Here is an 11,218-nt window from a genome sequence, read left to right as displayed (position 1 = left end):
TTCCCCCGTCCATTCTGGCCTGACCTCGCTTACTAGGGTAGGCTAGTAATGCTCGGCTAGCAAGCCAACTTTTCTCCAAATCTGTCAACTTTGTGCAACCTTGCACCACCTTGATCGAGTGAACGGACCGCGAAGGCTGATTGGAAGTGGAATGAACAACAAGGATGTGGAGCTTTTTTTGAATCTGTGTTTTCTTTATTTAGGCAAAATACAGAATAGTAATGGCATCGCAATTCGTGGTGTGAGGCCTGTCCACGTTCGTAGGACGAGACGGGGCCTCTGGTTACACGTCACAAAGCAGGTCAAGATCAAACTCTCCAGAATGGTTGAACAAATCGTTTCTTTCATAGGGGGATCGCATTCAATTCAAATTCACTCATATCTCACTATCATAAGGCAGGCAGGCACTCAAGGCCACTCACAACAGGAAAGCGACTATCATGATGTTGGTCATTTAATTTATTATTGCATTCTAGTATATCTTTGGTAAAAATAGAAGTATTGCTTTCTTTCTAAACTCACGCTTGTTCGGGGCCCCTTTGTCCCATTATTATTGGGACAGAGGTCGACCTCCGGGTGAGGAACACTACTGTTTTATTGCTTTGGAATACCCTCAAGTATTGTTTCAGCTTGAGTTCATCAATCGATGATGTACAATATCATAGTGAAGAAGTGTTATGCAAATCAAAATGGGAAATGCCAAAGTGGAACATAATAAAGGGCTTGAAGAGAGCGAAAGAGAGAGAGAGAGAGGGGAAGCGAGCGAGAGAGCGAGAGAACGACCGACCGACCGACCGACACCCAAAGAGGACTAAAGAAAGACTTGTCGCGCTGACACAGCAAGCGTAAAAAGTACTGGGATGGTACGAACATACATGGTAGTAGATGGTGGTGGTGGTGATGGTGGGGTTAGTAGTAAAAGTGGGATTTTGGTGCTAAGAAGAAGGACTAGACTTAACTCCTGCTTGTCGTTCCCAGGGTAAATCCCTTTTTGGGAACGAACGCAATGGGACAGGGGATAATCACACACTCTGTGTGTAGGAGAGAGAGAAGATGAGAGATAGTGAAGCTCCTAAAGGGTTGGAGGGAGATTGTCACAACCATGTGGATAATTGCTATGCTTTACAAATGTTGAGATCAAGTTGGAAAAAGCTGGTTTTCGGGGTCATCGATGGAGGCCCGCAAGTCTTGCAACTCAGGATTGGAATGCATGTCAAAGTATAGAGGTGTGAGTGTGGTGATCTCTGGATAGAGATCGGGGAAAGAGGATATCAAATCTTTGCTGGTTTGCTTGACTAGATTTCTGTTCTTTTCGTTGCCTGGTGAAACGTACGTTGACCCTTAAAGGGGCTCGATTGAGCAACAACGAGAATGGACCAAAGGAAGAAAAACACAACTCAATAACACTATGTACATTATCAAATGGTATGTATAAAGGACTGGCAGTCAGTCTCTTTGGAGTATTTGTTTGGTACTTTAGAAGGAGGTGCTCCTTGGGAGAAAGCTAAACTCTGACGAGGGGGGCTTGGGAGGTGGAGTGGGTGTGGCTGGAAGAGGGCAGCGCCGAAAGGATGGATGACAAATGGGAAGAGTGGGACGAGTACGAAGACGAGATCGGCGACGAGTTCGGCGAACTCCCATCGGATTGATAGGAATGCGAGGACGAGGCTCCTGGGGACACCAAGCTCCCGCTCAGACTTCCCCCCTCACTCGAGGCCTCGGACGGGGCGGGCGTGCATGGAGGCGTGTCAATGGTGGGAATGGGCTGGTCCTTGAAGCAAGCGGACTCGTAGTGCTTGTTCAGGTAGGACTTGAGGGCAAATGACTTGTTGCAGCGCTTGCACTTGAAGTTCTTGAAAGCGGAGTGGGTCTGCATATGCGCCCTGAGATTGGACCGATCAGCAAAGGATTTGCCACAGTGTGCACAGCCGTAAGGTTTATCTCCAGAGTGGGATCGCATGTGGCCTTGGAGCAGCCACGGCCTCGAGAAAGCCTTGCCACACACATTGCATTTGTGATTGAGGTTGTGGGTGAGGATGTGCATTGAGAGGGCGGGCATGGACACGTACATCTTACCGCACACCGGGCACTTCTTGGCGTTGTTTGAATCCAAGCTCCGATGGGTTTGCTTGTGACGGGAGAGATTCGAGCTGGTGGCGTAGTTCTTCCCACACTCTGAACAAGTGTACCGGGTCTTCTGGGATGGTTCGGGGACCACGGCGGGACTGTCCACCACCGGTGGCTTCTTCTTGGATCGACCGTCCGAGGCAAAGAACGCCTCGTAGGTGTAGGCGGTGGTTTTGCCCGCATTCACCTTGAAGCCTATCGACTCCGGACTAGTGGCCGAGGTGGTCGTCGATGAACTAGAGAGGGCCGGCGACAGCAGAGGCGTGGCATCTTGAGTGGAGCTCGACAGAGAGTGACTAGAGCAAGGCGGGGAGACTAGGCCATGAGCAGACGAGGTTTGAGGTTCCTCCTTGATTTTGATGGGCTTGGGCGAGGCCGATCGTCGACTGAGATCGAGAATGGCATGAGCGGTGTTGATGTCCTCAATGTTACGGTACTGAAGGTATGGCGATGGATAAGGGTACAATGGTTGAGCAAGTTGCTTGTGGACCGGGTCTTCCAAGCAATAAGGGCGGAAGATGTCCTTTTTCGAGCTGGAGTGATGGTCATCCGGTGGCGGGGTGAGCGAGGAGGAATTTCGGTGCGCCACGGGCGGCTCAGGCAACAGCAAAGGTGAATGGGCGGCTGCGGCCACGGAAGGAAGGAACCCATATCGGTTGAAATGAGCGGCTAGAATGTGGGCTGCCGGAGGAGGTACGAGGTGTTCTGGGAGGGGGAAGCCACTCGGAGGGTGATGATGATGATGATGGTGGTGGTGGCGATTAAGGCCCGAGAAGCCAGACAGATCTGGTCTTTCGATCTTAATGTGGCTTTGTGAAACCAAGTCATCTGTAAGGCAAAGGACAAGATCATGAATGGTCTACGAACGTTTCTTGAGGGCAGCTTTTTTGCTTGTTCTATATATATAGTCTTCTAATCGGGAATTGCCAGAGGAGGCTGGTTCCCATAACATTTCAGGACTAACAAATGTACAGATCGATGATTCGGTTTTGATTGAACTACAATATGATAGGAATGTCTTGGATATGATATTCCAAGCGGAAGGACCACAAAGCATCAGTTCGGATGTACAAGGACAAGACAGAGGATCCTTCAGTATCAATGCACCAAATCTTGAACGCTCTCTACCAATGTTAGTGTTGCTGTTGCTGTTGTTGTTGTAGTGCTGCAAAGAGCAGTCTTTCTCTTTGTTAAAAGCTGAAATGGGGAACTCGACCGACCGAGGTGGCTAGTTGCTTCCAGTAAAAAAAAACTTTTCTGCCTTTTAAACTTTTTTTTTCGAAGTGGGCTAGATTTTCCAGCCCTTTCCTTTATTTTCCTTTTCGTTTCCGCGGCTCTCTTCTCTGAACTGACGGACTCGCTCGGTGGGGCTCACTTCAAATTGTTAAGGGAGAATTTGAAATTTAAATTCTCTCACTTGGTCTCGAGACAAGTGAGGGTAGTGGTTCAGAAAAATACTACTACATAACCAGCCACTTTAGGTGAGGATTGGGAGGGCTAAAGAGAAACGTCAAGTTTGAGAGGAATGTGTCACTCGAGCTTGGTCCACACAATGCCTCATAGCTTACGAAGAGCATATACGTAGTAGCTTGTGTTGTGTACCGGTACCCTAGTACTACAACTCATTCCGCCCGTAGAGTTCTCGTATTCATGGACCATTCTTGGTCTATTACTCTCGACCTTCTCCTCCTTCTCTTCCTGCTTCTCGTGCTCTTTTTTAGAAGACTCTGTTTCCCTCCCATTTCGAGGAACATAGTCGTCTCCGGACTCTCGTGCCTCATTTAGCCGTCGGAAATTGAACCATTTGACAAAATTCGTCCAGGCATGTAATTCCTGTCAGACATTCAGATATTTCTAACAAACCTCTTCCGGAGCCTTCTTACATTCATCAGCACTCCCCTTGCGACCTTAGTGCGGCGTGTTCTTGGCAATTATTGTCATTTACCCAGATTTCCACCATATCAAGCGTTCTGGTTGCAGCCCTGTTCTGCACCAAGGTAGAACGAGAGAGAGAAAGAGAGAGAGAGAGAGAGAGAGTGGCTTGGAGATAGCAATATTAATTAACTCATTTTCGTGCCAACGACATAAAACTCTGGAAATGGCACAAAGGCACTGCACCAAGATCAATCATGATCACTAACGGATGGTTGAAAAAAAGGGCAACCCACGACGAACATTCAACGGCAAGAGAGCTTCTACTAATGGAACATGGAACAGTGGTGGTGCAACAGCTAAGAGGAACAAATGTCATGCCAATGGGAACAAGGCCGAAACAGCGCGAAGCGACATCAATCAGAGCAAGAAGGCACACAAAACAGGCCGGAGACTCCTGGTGCCCCGCCTGGGTTAGGAAACAGGGACGGAATCACACCCGAATCGATGGCAAACATAGACCATGTAGCAAACACATCATGCATGCTCCTTTATTTTCTAAGGAGGGAGCTCCTGGCAAGCTACTCTCAGGTGGTTTATGTGTCTCTTCAACGTCTCGTCAAATGGAGAAGACGAGAAGATGCAGTTGGTAGTCAATGTGTTTAAGGTCTAATCATGCACGGGGTTGACACCACTTACCTGATCGGGATGACATGGAATCGTCGTCATCATCGTCATCCACCTGGATGTGATGGTCCTCCTCGGTGGGCGAAGGGGAACGCCTCTTTAGAGACAGTTGTTCCTCCTCTTGGCGTTTCCATTGCTCATAGGGATATTTGAGCTTCTTGGCCATGAAACAGCGCGGCATGTTGCTGAGGGTTCTAGTTGTTTTGGGATGGTTGTGGAGGTGGAGGTGGTAGTAGTTGTGGTGATGTGTGAGTATGTGTTGGGAAGTTGTGTGTAGTTTCAATGTGTTATTCTGGCTCTAACATCAATGGGGGGATTTTGGAAAAGCATTCCAATTTGATTGTTTTCTGTTTAGTGGTGAGAGAGAGAGGAGGAGGTGGTCAATCGGGAGCCTTCAGTGGTGAGATTTGAGTTTAAGGAGGAGGAGTAGTAGTAGTAGTAGCAGTGGTAGTAGTAGTTGACATCGAAAAACAGTGAGAAATGGGCAGGCACATCCAAGCAAAAGGAACAAAAGAAAGGCCAAGATCACTCCTGAATGATGATGCGCGACTTGGCGAGGATGACAATCTTGCTTACCAACAGCCAAGAAAAACTTAATGGAGTTTGGTGGTAGCAGTAGCAATGGGAATTGTATACTTAACAGTGGCGAGAGGTTTCCATGGAATGGTTTAGAGGAATGGATCTGGTCGTTACAACACTCAGTTTTCATTCACATCGAAGGAGAGGAGAGGAGTGTGTGAACAAAGTCCGGATATTTAAGTGACACACACACACAGGCCAGTAGTAGTGGTGATTTGAGGATGCAAAAGCAAGGCTCGGATCGAGGGGGACGGGGGACTCACTTTTTCAATGGACGATTGTGATGGGGCCCAAGATGACGACGTTCGCTCTGGTTTATGAATAAGCACACCCAGTTGTTGTTGCCCTGGCTGAACTTGAGATAATTTCACAAAGACTTTCTTGATCCAAGAGGCTTGTTGCTTGCCTCTTGTTGCTGGAAGAAGAGTCCCGGGTACTAAGGACGGCGATTCGTGTGTTGCTCCGTTGGTCGACTGGTAGCGATTGAAAACCACGTCGGCTTACACATTGGTTTTATCATGTTGTTGCTTCGTCGGACCAACAACACTCGAGGAGTCAGCCACGCACACACGCAGACACGCACGCACTCGCTCTGTCCCTCACTCGCACAACATGTATACCAACGTTCCGACCGAGGGCGCCCTCGTTGAGTTCACAATCCTGAGTGTCCTGTTGCCTTTTCCCCCTCCTTTGGCCAGGCCAAGTGTGGTAAGAATCCCCCCCCCCTATCCTCCAACTACCAACGAGTCCTTCACTCACTCCATATCCATGCCATAATATATGCGCGCTCTCTGATTCCTCTTCTTCTTCTCCCTCACGTCCGTTTTTCCTCGCGAGTATTTCTAGAGGGGGAACGTCAGAGGCGGAAAACTCAGAGCAGTTGACCGGTCTTCTTCGCGTCATTCACCGATGCAAAGCCAAGCCTATTCCGACCACGCCGTCAAAGTCCTTCTGGTTTCACAAGCAGATCTTTCTTTCGTTTCAACAAGCACCCGACACTCAACACTGTTAGAAGAGGATTGGCGCGCAGGCATGAGCGACTACTGCCCCTTCATCATGTTCGGGGGTAAGCCAGAAGCCATTGAGCATCATCGATTTGCTTAAACAGGTCTCTCTCTCTCTCGTTGTGGCTCTCGGTCCCTTTCCTCGGGGCCCCTCTCGATGATGGTGGTGTTGTGTTATCGCGGGGAAGACTCAGATAGGGAAGACTAGAGAGCGAAAGAGAGAGAGAGAGAGAGGGGGATTGGGAAGGCCACCTGTCGTGGCCATTGTTAGAAATTGTCGGTGGTTACGCCGAGAGTTTGAGCGACCGGGAAGAACAGGTGCGGTCTTTCCACAATCCAGTTGCCCATAGAGCGCCACTAGGATGCCCTATGAAGTAGTTGTAGTAGTAGTAGTAGTGGGTCGAGAACGCGGAGAATGGGGAGTTATGGCTTTTTGTTCAAAAATCCCGAGCTCATCCCGAAGCAGGACAAGTATAAGGGGGGGAACGAGGGATGCTTTGGCACGCGCTGATCACTGATGAGTGGAGAAATGATGCCTTTGGGCGGTTCAACGCCGAAACGTGTTGCTACAGGATCAGAGGGACAGACACCGACCTGGTGCAACCCATCCATCTGCATATTTCTATGAGTATTTGGAGAAACTCTCTTTGGGATGGATGCTAGGTGACTGTCATGTTGAGATCATTGAATGGGGTGGAATAAGAGGAGGGGGGGTGGGAGGCGACTGAGCGAGAGTTAACTCAAAATCCGGACCAGATGATGAAACTATCCTGACGAGCATCTGCAGATCTGCAGATTGCCTCTAACCCTTGGCACGAGTTAATAACAATGCTCAATCATGATATTCAAACATAAAAACGGGGGGATCACTAAGCTTTACTGCAAATTGGGATCAAGCTTTTGAAAGATGGATCAAGTTATTGCTGAACCAGGAACGTCAACTGAAATGTTGTTGACATATCAAAATTTGGCTTACGAGTTACATGTACAGGGTGAAAAGAAATTAAGTGTCACCTTTGGTGCCTTCTAAAAAGAGTTCTTCTAAGTGACGCCAAAAACAAGATCGGTAACCATCCGATGATTTGACGTCCGGAAGATAAAGCCAGGGAGAAGTTCAATCACAAAAGTGCCACGGAATAACATTTTGAGGTCAGACCCAAAGCTAAAATCATAGGTCAAAGGCCGAGGAATGTTGAGGAGGCTTTCGGTGTCCACCTTCGAACCTTTGAAAATGGAGAAGCACGGCAAGTCCATTTTAGAACCGACCTGGCCTACGACAGAAATTTGGGATTGCAGGAGTTGCCCTCGGGGAACCAAAACATCGGAGGGTTGCCAATCTTCTACATCCCAAAAACTGGAGCATTGATGTTATGACCTTAAGCTCTTCCATCGTCCCACGTAATGAACACTGTAGATTCAATATGATCAGGCAAAAGTGTGACGTAATATTTCCAGGAGGCACTCAAATTGTTTCCAACCTGTTCTTTGGTAGACTCGTACATCTCAAGAAAAAGCTGTGCAAAACCGAGATCACCGACAGAGGTTTGCCCCAGTTTTGCCACAACTCAACAAAGACCTTAAATGGATGCTTGGGCTACAATACCTGATTCTAAAAGGACTGAAGCATGACAATAAAGCACGTGCTTCCTTGTCAACTGACATCTTAATCAGCAGCTCCCTTCTGTCAGCGGCTCAGTCAAGCATGCTCCTTGATCACCTTGATCATCATGCATCAAAGTCCTTCAAAGAGCATCCCTCTCCAATTGGCTTTTTGCAGCTTTTTATTTTTCACCCCCCCCCTCCCCACCCTTCGCCGTCTACCCCGCCCCACAGAATGATTCATCCATGCATTCCTTGGACTACCTCTCCCTTCCCCACCCCCCTGCCCCCGATGTTTGCAAGTTTACCTTGACTGGTTCAAGCATCAAACATCCTGGCTCACCTGCTGAAATAGAAACCTGCTCCTCTATCCTTCCTTAATGGACACACTGTAATTATTCACCCTGACGGCCACAGATCTATCTTCTTTCAGAGCTACAGTGCCATAGAATGACAGTGATGAGAGCTGGTTTTTTTCACCGCAGTGCATGAATTAATTGGAAAGGTGGAAACCAACATTTAAGGACTGAATCAAGACACACCTTGTTATAAACAAAGATCGGAAAAGGACTCGAAAAATCGGAAGGAAGTTCTCCATGTCCGGAGACAAAAAGGGAGATTTTCAGTCGGGCCAACATCCAGCCAACTCCGCACAATAGGGTTGATGAATGTTGGATGAGGTGCTGGGATAGTTTGTGGTTTCGGGAGAACAATATCCTAATAAATAAATATGACCACCCATTGTTCTAGGAGACGGCTCTTTAATTCAGTACCAATGGGATTCTGGCTTCCAGGTTTTAGCCAAGTGAATGGGAAATGGCGTGACGAACCCACTCCAAATTGGAGTACACCCTTTTTCCCCAGAGGTTCGGCCTCGAACCATATTCTCTTGAAACTAGTACCCTCTTTTATGTACCGTATGCGGTAAGTACTACTCCTAGTAGCTACGTACATAAGTATCCATGCTCAGAGGGCTTGATGGATCCCTTGTTGCTAATGACAGATGCATTCATAATGGTCGATGGTATTTTAAGGGCTAAAGTAGAGTACCTCGTAGATGAACATCGCCTCTTCTTCATCCATTCGAATTTATCATTCATTAAACCATTGTGAGCTAGCCATGCATGTCATGCTTCACTTTGGTGGGCTCTCCAATTTCATCTCTCGAGAGATTAGCGGCTTCACCCGGTGGTCGAGCTCTAATTTCCTCAAAAAGCATCATTTCAAAACGGAAACTGGAAAGACATCTGGATGGATAGCTGAATTGGACGTGTTCCTACGTTCTCCAGTCCTTCTGTACCAACCCAACTCACACCGGGCATCATTGTCCACATGAAACCGAGAGCTAGTCAGTGGGCTTGGCTCATGAGCATTACATCATGGTCAGACAAGACAGGAACTGGATTTGCTCGTGCCCGGACGTCGCGTGCTCACCTCTTCACATCACCCTCGCCCTCACCCCAGTTTACCTTTTTTTGGTAGATGTCCGGAGTAGTTCAACCCTCAAATTTGGTTGGTTTCCCTTAGTATATTTTTTTGTTCTAACCTTTGAATGAACACAGTTGCATCTTGTTGATGTGCGTTTTAGTCATTAATAACTCAGATTTAAGGGTCGTTCGGGAATGTTAGTTACCATACGTTGGTCGGTCACCCTATTCCATTCGTTTTCAAATTTGGACTCATCCAATTTAGGATGCTCTTCACGGTGCATCAAATGTTGTGTCAGGCACAAAAGCGTGGCTCCCGAAACAAAAGCTAAACTCAGTGTATGTACGTGTGTGTGTTGCAGTAGGAGTATTGTAGTGCTGACAATACGTACGTAGTACATTGTCGACTTGGCGATGGATGTCCAAAATGTCATTATGAGCTTGGCTTGGACCGAAATTAAGTTTTAAGTCAGAAGGCGTTGTCCCTTTTGGTCGCATGGACATTACTCGCACATCAACAAGATCCGAGTCCAATGAACTATATACGGTAAACCAATAGGTGGAGATTCAGCCACAGGTTTTGCGAGGCAAAACTACTCGAAATACCACAGAGAAATAAAAAAAGAACCATATTTCAAGTCTGAAACTCTAGCCAAACCAATGACCTCAATGTTGCCTGAGTTTTTGCCTGCTGTCTGACGTTGGTCCAGTCATGGAGATTAATCATGTTGATAGTTTCATGACTAATTACCCTCTTACAAGGCAAAACAAATCTTTTTGATAAATGTCAACGGATCTTAGCAGATAAAAAATTGGAATGATTTCAGTCATGTGGTGGTATTTGCTCGCGGACAAGTATTCCACCGACAAAGTGGTGGAAACAACGGAATGAAGAAACTTTATGCATCTAAGGATAGGCGGATCCTTGGGATCCTCTTTTAAATGTCATTAGCTTAAGTAAGAATAACTGACTTTTCTTATGACTGACCAACACAAGACAGACCAATGAACAAACGGAAATCAAATGAAGAGCAATTTCAAGGAAGCGTTACATGCCACCGTAATGGCAGATATATCGCTTGCCTTAGCCTAAACGCCTGATCTTGCGATTATTGATACAACTTCTGCGAGCGAAACTTTTCCCATTGATTTGGCGAGAGTCCAGCGTGCCGTGTTTGCCGGAAATTGCACTTTTTGTAGCGTTTATATCACCTGAGATCCGAAGGGTCGTCGTCATCGTCGTTGTTGCCATCATCATCATGATCCAAGCTGTTAAAGCTACACCTCCCACCCTCCATGCAAATGTCAGTCAGTTTGTCACAGATCACCCACAACTGGACTCTCCCTGTGCTAGAAGGCAACGGTCTACGAACATGGTTGGTCCATTGGTATGGGCCATAAAACAAGAGATCATTTCAGGTCTCTTGTCAATGGGCTAATAAAGCCAAGGACTTTCGGTTGTGTCTCGTGATAAACGGGCTTTAATGAGCCAGATTTCCCTCCAGAGATTTGGACTACAACGGACGTGTGAGTCATGGGCAAAAAGTTGACTTTGGAGGAACATAATCAATGAGCGTGTGCCACTCACCAGGAAAGCTGGCAAAATCGTGGAACTTTCCGACGAGAAGGGAACGGCACACAGAGAGAGAGAGAGGAAAAAATAACAACCTTTGAATGCCAAGTTCATGGTTGGATTCCCTCATTACGTGGGAATCTACTCCACCGAGCGACTGGCTCGCTAGTCACTTTTTCCCCAGACTCGCGGATCATTTTCCCCCTAGTTGTTGCAACAACAGCAACAACGACAACCACCACTGCTGCTCACTACTTTAGACAGTGTGTGAGCATTCTCGACTCTCGTCAGCTCACTCACTACCTTCAACGTCCCTATCAACATGATGGCCTCTTTGAAGTACGGGGAAG

At 47.3% G+C, this 11,218-nt stretch overlaps 1 protein-coding gene across 4 annotated transcripts in view; it reads right to left on the bottom strand.

Annotated features, from left to right (window-relative positions):
* Positions 1-444: 444 nt before the first annotated feature.
* Positions 445-11,218, bottom strand: part of LOC131884452 (zinc finger protein SNAI2-like) — a 20,345-nt gene continuing 9,571 nt past the window's right edge. Inside the window, exons 1-2 of one of the 4 annotated variants that reach the window (XM_059232237.1) lie at positions 5,263-6,563; positions 445-2,955 (exon numbers count right to left, since the gene is read on the bottom strand). In XM_059232237.1, coding sequence (XP_059088220.1) covers positions 1,505-2,955; positions 5,263-5,395 — 1,584 coding nt within the window. In that variant the 5' untranslated portion in view covers positions 5,396-6,563 and the 3' untranslated portion in view covers positions 445-1,504. The other 3 variants (XM_059232236.1, XR_009373722.1, XM_059232238.1) reach the window with 3 other exon arrangements.

The sequence above is a fragment of the Tigriopus californicus genome, chromosome 8 (assembly GCF_007210705.1).
Source record: "Tigriopus californicus strain San Diego chromosome 8, Tcal_SD_v2.1, whole genome shotgun sequence".
Lineage (NCBI taxonomy): Eukaryota > Metazoa > Arthropoda > Copepoda > Harpacticoida > Harpacticidae > Tigriopus > Tigriopus californicus.
This window is presented reverse-complemented; position numbering and strand designations above follow the sequence as displayed.